Source organism: Micropterus salmoides, unplaced genomic scaffold (assembly GCF_014851395.1).
Source record: "Micropterus salmoides isolate LMB-PRFRI ecotype aquatic unplaced genomic scaffold, ASM1485139v1 Ms_hic_scaffold_5, whole genome shotgun sequence".
In the NCBI taxonomy this organism is placed as follows: Eukaryota; Metazoa; Chordata; class Actinopteri; order Centrarchiformes; family Centrarchidae; genus Micropterus; species Micropterus salmoides.
Window position 1 is genome coordinate 7963352 of NW_024044237.1, and position 12558 is coordinate 7975909.

A 12558-nucleotide genomic window follows, 5' to 3' on the forward strand; every position below is an offset into this window, starting at 1 on the left:
ATTGGGGGAAGGTGATTGTTTGAAGTTGGAGTAGGGGAGAGGTGTGACTCTGGGCTTCTCAAACCTACAGTAAAATCCATTCAGCTCGTCTGCCAGTAGTTGAGTACCAGCAGTGTTGGGGGTTGGCCTCCTGTAGTTAGTGTCTGCAGGCCACTCCCCACTGACGCAGGGTCGCTGGCTGTGAAGCTGTTTTCTAGCTTTTCAGCAGAGCTCCTCTTTGCTGCTTTGACCTCTTTAGTCATTGTGTTCCTGGCCTGGTTGTACAGGACTCTGTCCCCACTTCTGAAGACCTCTTCTTTGGTCTGACAAAGCTGCCTGAGTTTCGCTGTGAACCAGGGTTTTTGGTTGTTGTATGTGCAGAAGGTTTTAGTCGGCACAAACGTCCTCACAAAAACTGAACAAGGAAAAAGCCCTCGTGGAGATCTTTTAATTCAGTTTATTGATCGAAAATTAACAAAATACTTCTCCGTTGTTTACTTTCAACATATGTATCAAAAAAATTGTAAGCTGTAGTCTTTCCCCGTACAATACTACCCGTGAGCATGAACTAATTAGGATGAGGAAGATCTGATACAAATTCCCATTACTTTTATGTAACAGTTATTTGAAAAAAGGAAAAAATAAAATAGATAACCTTGCTTTTCCATATAACAATAAAAATAATAATATGCTACAAATCACTTACTACGGCTTCAACAGGTGGCATTTTATTCAAGGTATCAAATGAAGTAATCTATTGGTATCAGTATCACTTTAAGGGTACTGGTTTTGGTACTGGTATCGTAAAATTGTAAACGAAACCCAACCTTAGTGTGAATGTGGAAGGGTAGGATCGTTGGTTGTTGAAGTTTAGAGAAATGGTCGGACACAGCCCCACCCCCAACTGGAAAGTTGTAGGGGAGGGGCTTCCAAAGCTATTCGACCAGCTGACATGCACTTCTTACAAAGTATACTGGCTCTTTAACTGTTACCACCAGTAATACTACTGCTGCCAGCTGCTTCTAGTACTGCTTCTCTTACTAGTAGCATTACTGCTACAAATAATACCTTGAATGCTAATACTAGACTTGTACATATTAACAAAACAAACACCATAAATCCTGACTGAATGACGGATAAGGAAGTTTATATGTTCTATCTCACCCATGAAACACCAGTTAATTGTATGAATTGATTGATTGGTTGGTTGTACTAGGCTGGAGCGAGTTACCCCTCCCCTGAACCACTGGACGTCCAGAGTGGAGGCCTAGACTTCTATGGCCAGAGACCCTGGAGACAAGGACACCAGAGTATGTTGACACAGTTTGTCTAATATCTTTGACATGGTGTTAAAAATATATGGTTGAAACCTGACTTTTATTTCCAGGTATTGATCCTCCAGATGCAGAGAAGGAGAAGACAGGAATTCTGGCACTGCAGATTAAAGAGAGAGATGTACCACATTCAGTAAGAACACACACTCACTGAATACACAGCTGTGGCCATTGTCGCTCTCTATATCATCCTCCCATTTGCTTAAAGGCAGCAGTTATTAGACGCAAAACTATTAGGAGTATAATTTATATGTGATTATAGCATCTTTCAAATAATCTGATCATTACTATCTGCCACAGTGTCTTTTCTGGGGAGCGACAAACTTCTTTAAAAATCTCTGTATAGTGACTTTAAATGTCAATCACACTACATAAAACCAAGCTTGAAGTAAGGTTGAAAGTGTGTGTGTGTGTACACACTGAGTCAACAATAGAGGTTTTCATTTTTACACCAAGAACACAAAATGCTCCATACTCTTCAGAAAGATGCACCTCCTGCTGTTAAACAGATCATTTGAGATCACAGCACCATATTCAAAATCCCTCTAGCTGCTGTCAGGTTGTGTTGTGCTGCTGTACTGAAATGTGCTTCTACCCGTCTCTGCCCCTACAGGAGCTGATAATAGCACTTGTCAGTAATGCTGTCGCCCAGTTTAAAAAGTACAAGTGCCCTCGAATGAAGAGTCACCTCAGTGAGTATCATAACGCTCTTTTAATCTCCAAGTCCTTTAATGCGTCCAGGTCATCCTCCTCTTCAGTCACCTTTCTCCCTCCTGGTCACCGCTGAGACCAAACGTACACCCCCAAATGCTAGTCGGCAGTAGCTCCACAGCGTCCACTGTGTGGACTTTTGCCGAGCAAGCAGGATAACTTCCAGTTTAGCCCTCCGCTAACGGGAATGGGGATAAAATTGTATACGTGCAGCTGGTATAGCCGTTTCAAATGTTATCGACCAAGTGGATCACATTCTAATAGTGAAATGAGTCATTTCGCTCGAGTTGTTACAGTCAAATATATCGACCTACCGTGTTACAGTCGCTGTTTTGGCTACCCAACCAATCACGGAGCTTACGGTCCGAGTCGAATTTGATGCAGAAGTATAAATTGCACTTATGCCTCACTGTTTCTGCACCACAGTCCATTATAAAGCACATAATACATGAAGCTTACAAAGGCATTGGGTGGTGAGGATCAAGGCTCCTCTCACTTTGCTTAATTAGATAAGCATGCAAATCTTGCCTAAATTTTTTTAAAATACAACAGAAACACAAAGTAGTACTGACAGCCATAATTTCAGCTTGTAGTAAAACGGTCCAACGTTTTTAATGGGCATTTAGCATGTGAAAGTACAAATGACACAATTGTGTGCACAGTGGCAAAGTTCGGAAAGTATTCATTATTGGTCACTTGATAGGCACACGGGCTTGTTATATATCACCATTTGCAGTAAAAAGAAATAAATGTTTTCCAGCAGGGCAGTAAAATGTGAAGTTTAGCTGCTGATCTGAGCTTACCTGCTGTTTTATTGCCAATTAACGTTACTGATCAGCTGATTGTTTCACTAACGTAACCGGCAAAGCCAATCCACAGGCTGGAGAATAAGTAGGCAACATGAAATTAATGCAACTACATATTTTACACCACTGACAGGGGAAACACCTCACGTCTCTCTGTGATTATGGCCGGCTTCAAGCTAAAGCTATCAAACGACAGCTTTCATTTGCATCGCTAAAGTCTGACAAACTTAACTTAATTATCTGTCCAGCAGAAACTTCAGCACCGCTTTGAAAACATCTGTCCCACATTATAGCCTTCCATCTGGGAAAATCCACATCCGTGATTTCTGCCGTCAGCTTTCTGCATCTGTCCCGACTCAGTCTGGCTTCATGGTATAAAGACCCACAGGCTGTCGGCTCTCGTGCTAAATAACGTGTGCTCGTTCATTTGTCCAAATGTCACTTCTCTTCTTACCTCTAAAAAATCAAAAGACTACTCAGAGACTGCATATTATTATTATTATTCCCTCTTCTTCTATCTATGTATTTAATATAGTGACGGCCTTCTACACTGCCAGAATTATACAAGCAGAAGAAGAACGCCGTGATGACGAAATGCGCTCTGTAGCGCTGTTTGTTCATTGTCGGCTACGGTAGAAACATGATGACAAAATACTGCAACCTCCACAGAAGGGGGTGCCCACGGTTATGTAGATATAAATGGCTCGTTCTAAGGTAATAAAAACATAATGGTCCATTACTTAAGGTCTTTATACACCACTGAAAACATAGTTGTGGATATTATATTGCATTTCTGTCAACAGATCCTCGTAAATTTATGAGAAACAAACACTTGAAGGTTCAGTGTGTAATATTTCTAACTAAAATCTTGGTTTTCTCAGAATATTACCTCCTCTGGCTCCGTAAAAAGTTTTATTTTTATCTCCAATAGCCCTAATACGACGTGATGATTCACTATGTCATCAACCTAATTGCAATAATTTCCATGGGATGCCAAAGCATCAAAAAGGTCTACCTAATGAGTGAGTCACTTCCACTTCACAAAAAGTGAACACAGTAATGATTGAAACGAGGTGCATTCATAATCAAACAAACTGAACAGATACCAGTACAATCAAATGTAGTGCCTTCAATAAGAATTAAATGTAACATTCCTCATTTTGCTGTAGAGCCCTTTGGAACCCCCTGTAACTAGTTAAGTTTATTTGTATAGCAAATTTTAACGAGGCAATTCAAAGTGCTTTACATAAAAGGCATAAAAATAAATCTAAAATATGCTGTTCTGGCATTACGGAGGGCATCACTATAATTTTTAAGACTATCTTGCCATATTAAACAACATTCTTCTAGATTGGTTGAAAGCCATTTCCTTTCAAGTTTCCACAATGTTTGCTTTAATTTGTTTCTGTGTTATACCATGGAGCTGATAGTCTTTGTTTTATTATCTTTTTTAGAGGGGCAACAGAGTCGAATGTCAATCTGGGAGGCACTGAAATTAGCGTAGGAGTCCTCTGTTACTTTGAGAGATGGTTATGAATAGAAAGCTGATGGAATCCCTTCCTTGAATTTACAAGAGCACTATCAGACTGACATCTCGTGTAGAAGATTTTGCCCAATGGCGTGTAGTCCAGCTATAGGTACTCAAAAGTTAATATAACAGGTTATTGAGTGAAATTGAGACCTGCTACGTAGTTGTTTAACACATCTAGATGTGAATACCACGAAATGAGAGCTTTTGGTCTTAAACCCAAATGTCTTCAGTGAATAACAAAAACAAAGGAATTTGTCTTACCGTTCCAATACTTGTATTGTATCTCTTGAATGTACCTCTTCCCAGAAGGCAGCAGGGTGAACAGGCTGTGGCTGGGTGGGTACTGCCCTTTAGTATCCTTTGGGCTCTGCGTAGGCACCTCACCGATATCACTGATGCTCGGGAGATGGGTACCAATGATATTTTTATTGGGTTTTGAATTGTAAAGACTCATAAAACAATTAACAAGTCCCCAAACAGCAACCCCAACATATACAATAGTAAATACAATAAAAAAAATAATAATAATAAAATAAACTGGCACGTTACAGAGTTGCAGAACCTGTGAATCAATTATGCCCCAGTGTTTCCAGCAGGAAATTGTAAGTTAAAATAATCCAGAAATGGCTGCCAGACCGTATAAAATCTCTGGGTTGAACCCCTGATCGTGTGTTTCAACTTAAGTTTCAAGTGTACCATTACATCCTCAACCCAGCACCTGTGTATGGGAGGCATATCTGACTTCCAATTGCACAAAATAAGACGTCTGGCCAATAGAGATGAAAACGCAATGGCGTCTGACTGTGCACCAGATATCGCCATCCCAGCAGGGGTCACACCAAATATTGCGATTTCAGGAGCAGGGCTTATCTCTCTGTCAAAGATGTAAGAAAAAATATCAAAAATTAAAGACCAAAACTGTATTAACTTTGGGCAAGCCCAGAACATATGATAGAGGGTAGCCAGAGCCTGATGGCGTCGGGAGCAAGTCGGGTCAACATCTGGATATATCCTTGCAAGTACTCCTAGATAGATGAAGCCTGAAGCACTTTAAACTGAAGCAAACCGTGTCTGATACAGATTGAAGTTGAATGTATTCTCTTAATTGTGCTTTGCCAGGAGACGTCCGACATTTCAAATCCTAGTTCCCCCTCCCCTCCTGCCCTAAAATGACTAAGTGATGGCGAGGCGACCATCTGAATATCCTCATATAATCTGCTCACTCCTCCTCTTTGATTTAGACTCATCTATCCAGTCATTTGACGAGAGTAATGCAAAGGAAGGTAAATGTTTCTGAAGAAAGACACGCACCTGCTGAAATAATGCGAACCAGGGATATTATACTCATTTACCAGCCGCTCAAATGACATGAACACACCATCGTTAAAAAGATCCATCACCCGTTTCAGACCACTCCTGAACCATGACTTAAATGCTGTATCCATGACTGAGGGTGGAAAGAGTGCGTTCACTGTGATTGGGAGAGAGGGCATAGCATGTCTATGTTTGAAATGGGTCCTGAATTGGGACCATATTCGAAGTGAGCCACACACAATAAGATTATTTGTAAGACGCTGCTTACTGAGTGGCAATGGCGCACATACTAAAGAATCCCCTTTGCTTAAACAAAGTCTTTATCCGGGTGGTAGTCCAGATAATGTTAGTCAAACATACCTCTGTATACAGGATGTAAGTTAGGAAACCACGGAAAGTACGTCACTCTGCACTGTCACATCTTTAGGTTGCGCGCTTAAGGTTTTCCATTATGCAGTCCTTTGCCTGTTTTGGGTCTATAAAGCTTGTTCGCACGCCATCTGGCATTGTTATCCTCAGCTCCGCTGGGTACCACAGGCCGTAGCGGATTCCCTCACAACTCCTTAACAGGCCCTGCACTTCATTGAACTCTTCCCGCTGCTTGGCTACTGCCTGTGTGTAGTCTGGTTGGATGCAGATCTTATCACCATCCCCCGTAGTCAGTTGTTTCATCTGCGCAGCTTTCCTTAGTATTTCCTCCTCCTCCTGGTAGTAATGGCACCTGATGGCGAAGCCTCTTGGCGGGTCACTGTTATCCGGTCTCACGCGCAGCGTACAGTATGCATGGTCCAATAAAGGGGGCTTATCGAGACCAAGCGTCTCCTTCAGGCACTGAGAGATCAAATCCGTCATGCGCCTCCCGTCTTTCCTTTATCCTGGTAATACGCAGGTTATCGCAACGCGACCGTGCCTCCGAATCCTCATTTCGTGCTTTCTGGGTAGCGGGCTCCTTCTGCACGTTAACCATGTCCCGCTCCAGAGCAGCAATCAGGTCGGAGTGGCTGTCGGCTGCAGACTCGAGGGCGACCACCCGTTTATCTAGGGCTTCAAACTGGTTCTGAATTTCAGCGGATTGTGCCTCTTCTTTGGTGAGCAATTCGGTCCTCAGCGCGGCGCTTGCTAGGAGGATGGCCTCATGTCCGGGTCTGCGGTCAAGTGCGGCGTTAGGTACAGCATCAGGTGCAGCGTTAGCCTCTGGGCTAGCCTTGGAGCTAACCGTTGTATCAGGCGCTTTTCGGGGGTTTTTAGACATTTTCAGCGAGCGTGAGGTCAAAATGTCAAGCCTGGTGCGACGTCTTGGCTTGATTCAATGAGCGTGATTCAAGGTATTTACATTAAATTGCTGCTTCTATATTTCTTAATGGTGTTGGCGAGGAGCTCAGTAAAAACACGTCCTCACGTGGCACCGCTCAGACCGGAAGTCCCGGTACCAATGATCTTCTGAGCAGTTTTAATCACCCGCTGCAGAGCCCTCTGGTCCTGGGCTGTGCACATCCCATGCCAGTTTGTGGTGTTTCCAGTCAGGATGCTTTCTATTGCTCCTCTGTAAAAGCTGAGTGAGCTGGTGAGATAAACGCATCATTCTGAATGTCCACATGAATTTTAAAAACACCTACAATAATACCTTTATCTGTTTTAAGGACTAAAGTTGATAAAACTCTGAAAGTTCAGGTAAAAATTCTTAAAATAGACCGGGAGCTGGGTACACCAGTGTTTCCCCTTTCATTGTTTTAGGGGAACGGGCCGCCCCCCCAAAACGACTCCCAGCCCCTCATGAAAAATGCAGAAGTTGTGGACAGAATCGCAGAATTTGTCAATAAAAATGGAATTAAGGTTGTTGACTCTGAATATCATGGAATCTGCCAAAAATGTTAATGCAATTTATAAAAATCAGGATTTTCCCCAGCATTACAATTAATTTTGCCCACAGCACTTAAGCCAAACAAACAGAAAAACTATGCTGCTGTATTTTGGTGTTTACATGCGCTGCGTCTCCTCCACACAAACACACACACACCGTCATATCATAATCAGCGCAACACCACATCGGCATATGCAAGACGTGAACACATTGTATAGATCGTGGCAGTGTGTGCAGAGTTCGTTAATTGGTTAGAAAAAATTTAAGTTACGTGCGAGGAAATAATTGCACATACATTTGAATATTTCTAAGTACATATTTGCATGATACATCAAATTCATTGATATTGATTCAATTTGTAATATTTTCCTATTGAATTATTGACATTTAATTTATCCACCACATTTCTGATGACAAAATGTTCTTAAATTGTAAAACACAGAATTCAGAAAAATTAAAACGGAATACAGAATTTGGGATAAATTAAAACAGCAAGCATAGAGCCCTATTCATCCATTTATATCTACATAACCGCGGGCACCCCCTTCTGTAGAGGTTGCAGCATTTTGTCGTCATGTTTCTACCGTAGCCGACAACGAACAAATAGCGCTACACGCGTATACAGCGCGTTTCGTCATCATGGCGTTCTTCTTCTGCTTGTATAATTCTGGCAGTGTAGACAGCCGTCACTACATTAAATACATAGAAGAAGAAGAGGGAATAATAAAATGAAGTCTCTGAGTAGTCTTCTGGTTTATTAGAAGTAAGAAGAGAAGTGACATTTGGACAAATGAACGAGCACACGTTATTTAGCACGAGAGCCTATCTAATTGAGAAAGTGAGAGGAACCTTGATCCTCACCAGCCAATGCCTTTGTAAGCTTCATGTATTATGTGGTTTATAATGGACTGTGGTGCCGAAACAGTGAGACTTTCATTGTCCTGTTATCTGTCAGTGGTCATACTTGATGCACTAAATGTGCTAGTGTTTGAGATGTTTTCTTTGGTATGTTAGTCCGGATGAGCCAACACTCCCAAGTTGTAAAATACTGTATTACAGGAGTATGAGACATCAAGTAGCACTTCATTTCTTCATGTGGCTGTTGTTTAATGAAGAAGTCACAATAATATTCAAAAAAACATATGGTTTTACTGAATAATTAAGTAAATGTCATTTCTTAATATATCAATCTAAAGAAACCTGATTTCTTGACTGGCAACTCTCTATCTCACAGAGGACCTTGAGGACCTTGTCCTTTCTCAGGCACCGTAGCTATACTACTCTCTTGGATAGGGGAGGGGGGGGTGCAATTCGCACCCTCACCACTAGATGTCACTAAAACTTACACACTGAACCTTTAATCTCAGAGAATATCCAAGTTTCTTCTCTGAATATTACCCTCTGTAATTTCTTTTTTTGTTTTACCTAGAATGGCTTTCACACGGCTTCATAGTGAAAACATCCTTTTTAAATAAAAAATTTTATTTTTTCAACCATCGGGGACCATTTTTTGTTGATTTACCCCCTGCTGTGGTTACCCTTGTCACACTCCTCTCAGTATTTGTCTCATTCTCTGTTTCCTTTCTAGTGGTGCAGATGGGAGAGGAATACTACCATGCTAAAGACTACACCAAAGCCCTAAAGTAAGTGGAAACACTCCCTGACATATACTGTAGATGCTCAGAAAAGTCTGATTGATACTGCACCTGAAATCAACCATGCATGTCATTAAAGAGAAAAATACAAACTTTTCACAGTCAGTTTAGTAGAACCAAAAGATAGATTCTGAATGGGATATATACACCCTGTGTGGATTTGGATGCTAATAGCAAATGAGCCAGTCAATATTTCCGTCTCCTGGAGATGCAAGGAGATGGTTTCCTTAATGTGTTCAGATATCTGAATATTTGTATGTATGTCTGTTATGTTATCAGACTGTTGGACTACGTGATGTGTGACTATCGCACAGAGCGATGGTGGGGCCTCCTGACAGCCATTTTGACTACAGCTCTGCGCTGTGCTTATCTGATGGCCAGTGTTAAAGACTACATTATATACTGCATGGAGCTGCTGGGCAGAGGTAAGCAAGAAGGTTACACTCAGCCATTTTTAGCCAATCAGTGTTGTCTACCTCTGGTATGATGGAGGTAATGCAGTTTTTTTATTGATTATACAACCTATCCAAGCTTCCATTTGACTTCAGCTTCAATTGATATCAGCAGGTAGGGTTGGGCCGATGCCATCGTCCATCCATGGCTGACAGACAGCACGACACTGAGCCGGCATCGCGATTGTAACCCCCCCCCAAAACCAACATCTGCACTTGTGTGTTCACTGTTGCTTTACCTGGTCCGTGTGTAAAATATCCACCGCGACTTCTGACATAAGTTAATAGTCTACCAATTTTTTTACCGAGTAAAGTCCGTGCGAGAACACATGCACATAGGACGACCGCTGCCCCCAGGGCGAGTGCACGCGCCTGATGACATCGTCCATCCTGATGTTTCATTGTAGACATCGTCTGATGGAAATTTTGTAGACATTGCCCAACCCTGTCAGCAGGTAATCAAGTAGAAGTCCTTCTTGGTCCTATAGAACCTTTTAACCATTTAATTTTTTAATTAGAAGAACCTGCTTTGTGTGGATGTTGTTGTCCCTCACCTGAAAAAGTCTAAAGGGTCCAGTCCACAGGTTGAGAACGTATTTGTGATAGATCTGCCATAAAATTGACGAAGATATTCAAACCATTACATTTCAGAGAAAAACTAAATTGAACAAATTCAGCATTACCATAATTTATGGTAGAAGAGGTAATGGTTTAGTCATCTTGTCTTCCAGCATCAACCTTGAAAGAGGAACAAAAGTCGAGGATTGAGAAGAATCTTCTCAAAGTCCTGATGGTGAGTAGAAGCATTCCCTCCAGGTCAACACAACATGTTCAGCAAATCAAACAGCCATCCAGTGGATTCAGCACAAAAATGTCTGAGTTTAGAATATATGAATTGTTGGCCTCAAAAGTTCATGTTGCAGTAAGAGTATGATTTAAATGCATGAAACTCTTTCTATTAACAAACTCCTGGATGCAAATGTGCATTTCAGGCAGTTTGTAGCTATGCTGTACTGTGAAATTAGTCACAAATGTCCCTGGTTGACATTTTGACCAGCAAATGACGTGCTGTCAACCAGGTGACACGGCAGAGATATTTTATTTTGTTCATACACAATTTGTGTTGCTGTTTTCAGAACGAGGTCCCTGACACTGAGCCGGAGTGTGATCCATCCTCTGTCAGTGCAGCTAGGTCACTATGGAACGACCGCATGGCTTTGGCTGGATCTAATGAGCTCACTATAGAAGTGCAGGACTACATCCCATTCAGTTAGTAAACACACACACACACACTCAAATGCAGTGACACACTAGAATCTGTTTACACGTTAAAGTAATTTTTTCCTGTCCTCCATGTTCATCATGTACATGAAGGGAAACAAAGAATGACTACAGCAGTGTTGTGCTAAAAGGCAAGATGAGAGAAAAGATATGTGGTTAAAGAATAAATATCACAGATGGATACTGCATTGGCTGCTACTGTTTATGCTACGGGGAAGCTGCGCCTCCTGATGCATGCAAGTCTGTCGAGGCTGGCGGTCTATCCACAGTTAACATCATCCTATCTCGCCGGATTGTCAACGTATTTTTCAGCAGCTTGATTTGTTACAAATGCCACATATGTATTTCTGATGCATGCTACTTATATTTAAGATGAACTTACGCTATTTAATTAGTTTTCTATGGATATTCTTCTTTCTTACTGCATTGTAAAATGGCTGCCATGATCTAATTTTGTTTATAATGTTGGAAATACTTTAAAGGGGCCATATGTAGTTTATCAATGAAATCACTTATTAATAGATAAAATGTTTACTTCCTTTTTGTTAATGGGCTGTAGCCTCACTTAGAAATGAAGCCCACGCCTGTTTTCTCTGTTGCCCATATCAGCCACTATTCTGCTTCTTATGTGGGGACACCAGGTCGGGATGTAGCTCTGTGCACACTCCTGAGCCTCTCTCTGACTACAGCGACAACACCGCAGCTAATGACATGCAGTCCACTAACACCATAAAACAACTGGCTCCCAGCAAAACACAGACTCCAACATAAACTCCACGTAAGAATACAAATAATCATTATTTGCAGAGCACTTTTCATAAACAACTTACAAAGTGCTTTAACAAGTGTAAAGACAATAATACAAAAAGAATACATGATAAAAGCAAGAATACATTGAAAAGACTAAAATACACATTTAAGATAAATATATAAAAGTATGTTTTAAGAGGGACTTAAGAGTTCACTGACTCAGCTGACCTGATTTACTCGGGCAGGCTGTTCCAGAGCTTCGGGGCCCTGACAGCAAACGCTCTGTCCCCTTTAGTTTTCAGTCGAGACTCTGGAACAGACAACAGACCTCTGCCCGAGGATCTCAAGATGCGTGCTGGTGTGTATGGGACTAAAAGGTCAGAAATATAACAAGGCGAGAGGCCATGAAGAGCTTTAAAAGTGATCAATAAAATTTTAAAGTCAATTCTAAAACATACTGGGAGCCAGTGTAATGAAGCTAAAATAGGAGTAATGTGGTCATATTTCTTTGTTCTGGTTAAAAGCCTGACAGCTGAGTTCTGGACAGTCTGGAGTCGATCAGTAGATTTTTGGGTTAAACAAGTGAAAAGACTTAATCCAGGCGTGATGAGATGAAGGTGTGTGAAATGGTCAAAAGTTAACATAGATCGAATGTTTGCTATATTTCTAAGTTGATAAAAACATGACTGAACAAGCTTTGTGGAGTGCTGCTCAAAATTTTAATTACTATCAAACCAAACACCAAGGTTCTTTGCCACAGGCTTAATGTGATTTACTAGGGAACCCAATGACCAGGATTTCTGTTTTGTCCGAGTTCAGCTGGAAGAAATTATTTGAAATCCATTTTTTAACTTCACAAAGGCATTTGGTAAGTGAATTCAGCA

At 41.3% G+C, this 12558-nt stretch overlaps 1 protein-coding gene across 1 annotated transcript in view; it reads left to right on the forward strand.

Annotated features, from left to right (window-relative positions):
- trappc11 (trafficking protein particle complex 11) overlaps positions 1 to 12558 on the forward strand; it is a 54278-nt gene that overhangs the window by 24122 nt on the left and 17598 nt on the right. Inside the window, exons 11-17 of the mRNA XM_038698614.1 lie at positions 1196 to 1289; positions 1367 to 1446; positions 1927 to 2005; positions 9125 to 9179; positions 9471 to 9616; positions 10375 to 10436; positions 10780 to 10912. Coding sequence (XP_038554542.1) covers positions 1196 to 1289; positions 1367 to 1446; positions 1927 to 2005; positions 9125 to 9179; positions 9471 to 9616; positions 10375 to 10436; positions 10780 to 10912 — 649 coding nt within the window. The remainder of the gene's footprint in view (positions 1 to 1195; positions 1290 to 1366; positions 1447 to 1926; positions 2006 to 9124; positions 9180 to 9470; positions 9617 to 10374; positions 10437 to 10779; positions 10913 to 12558) is intronic.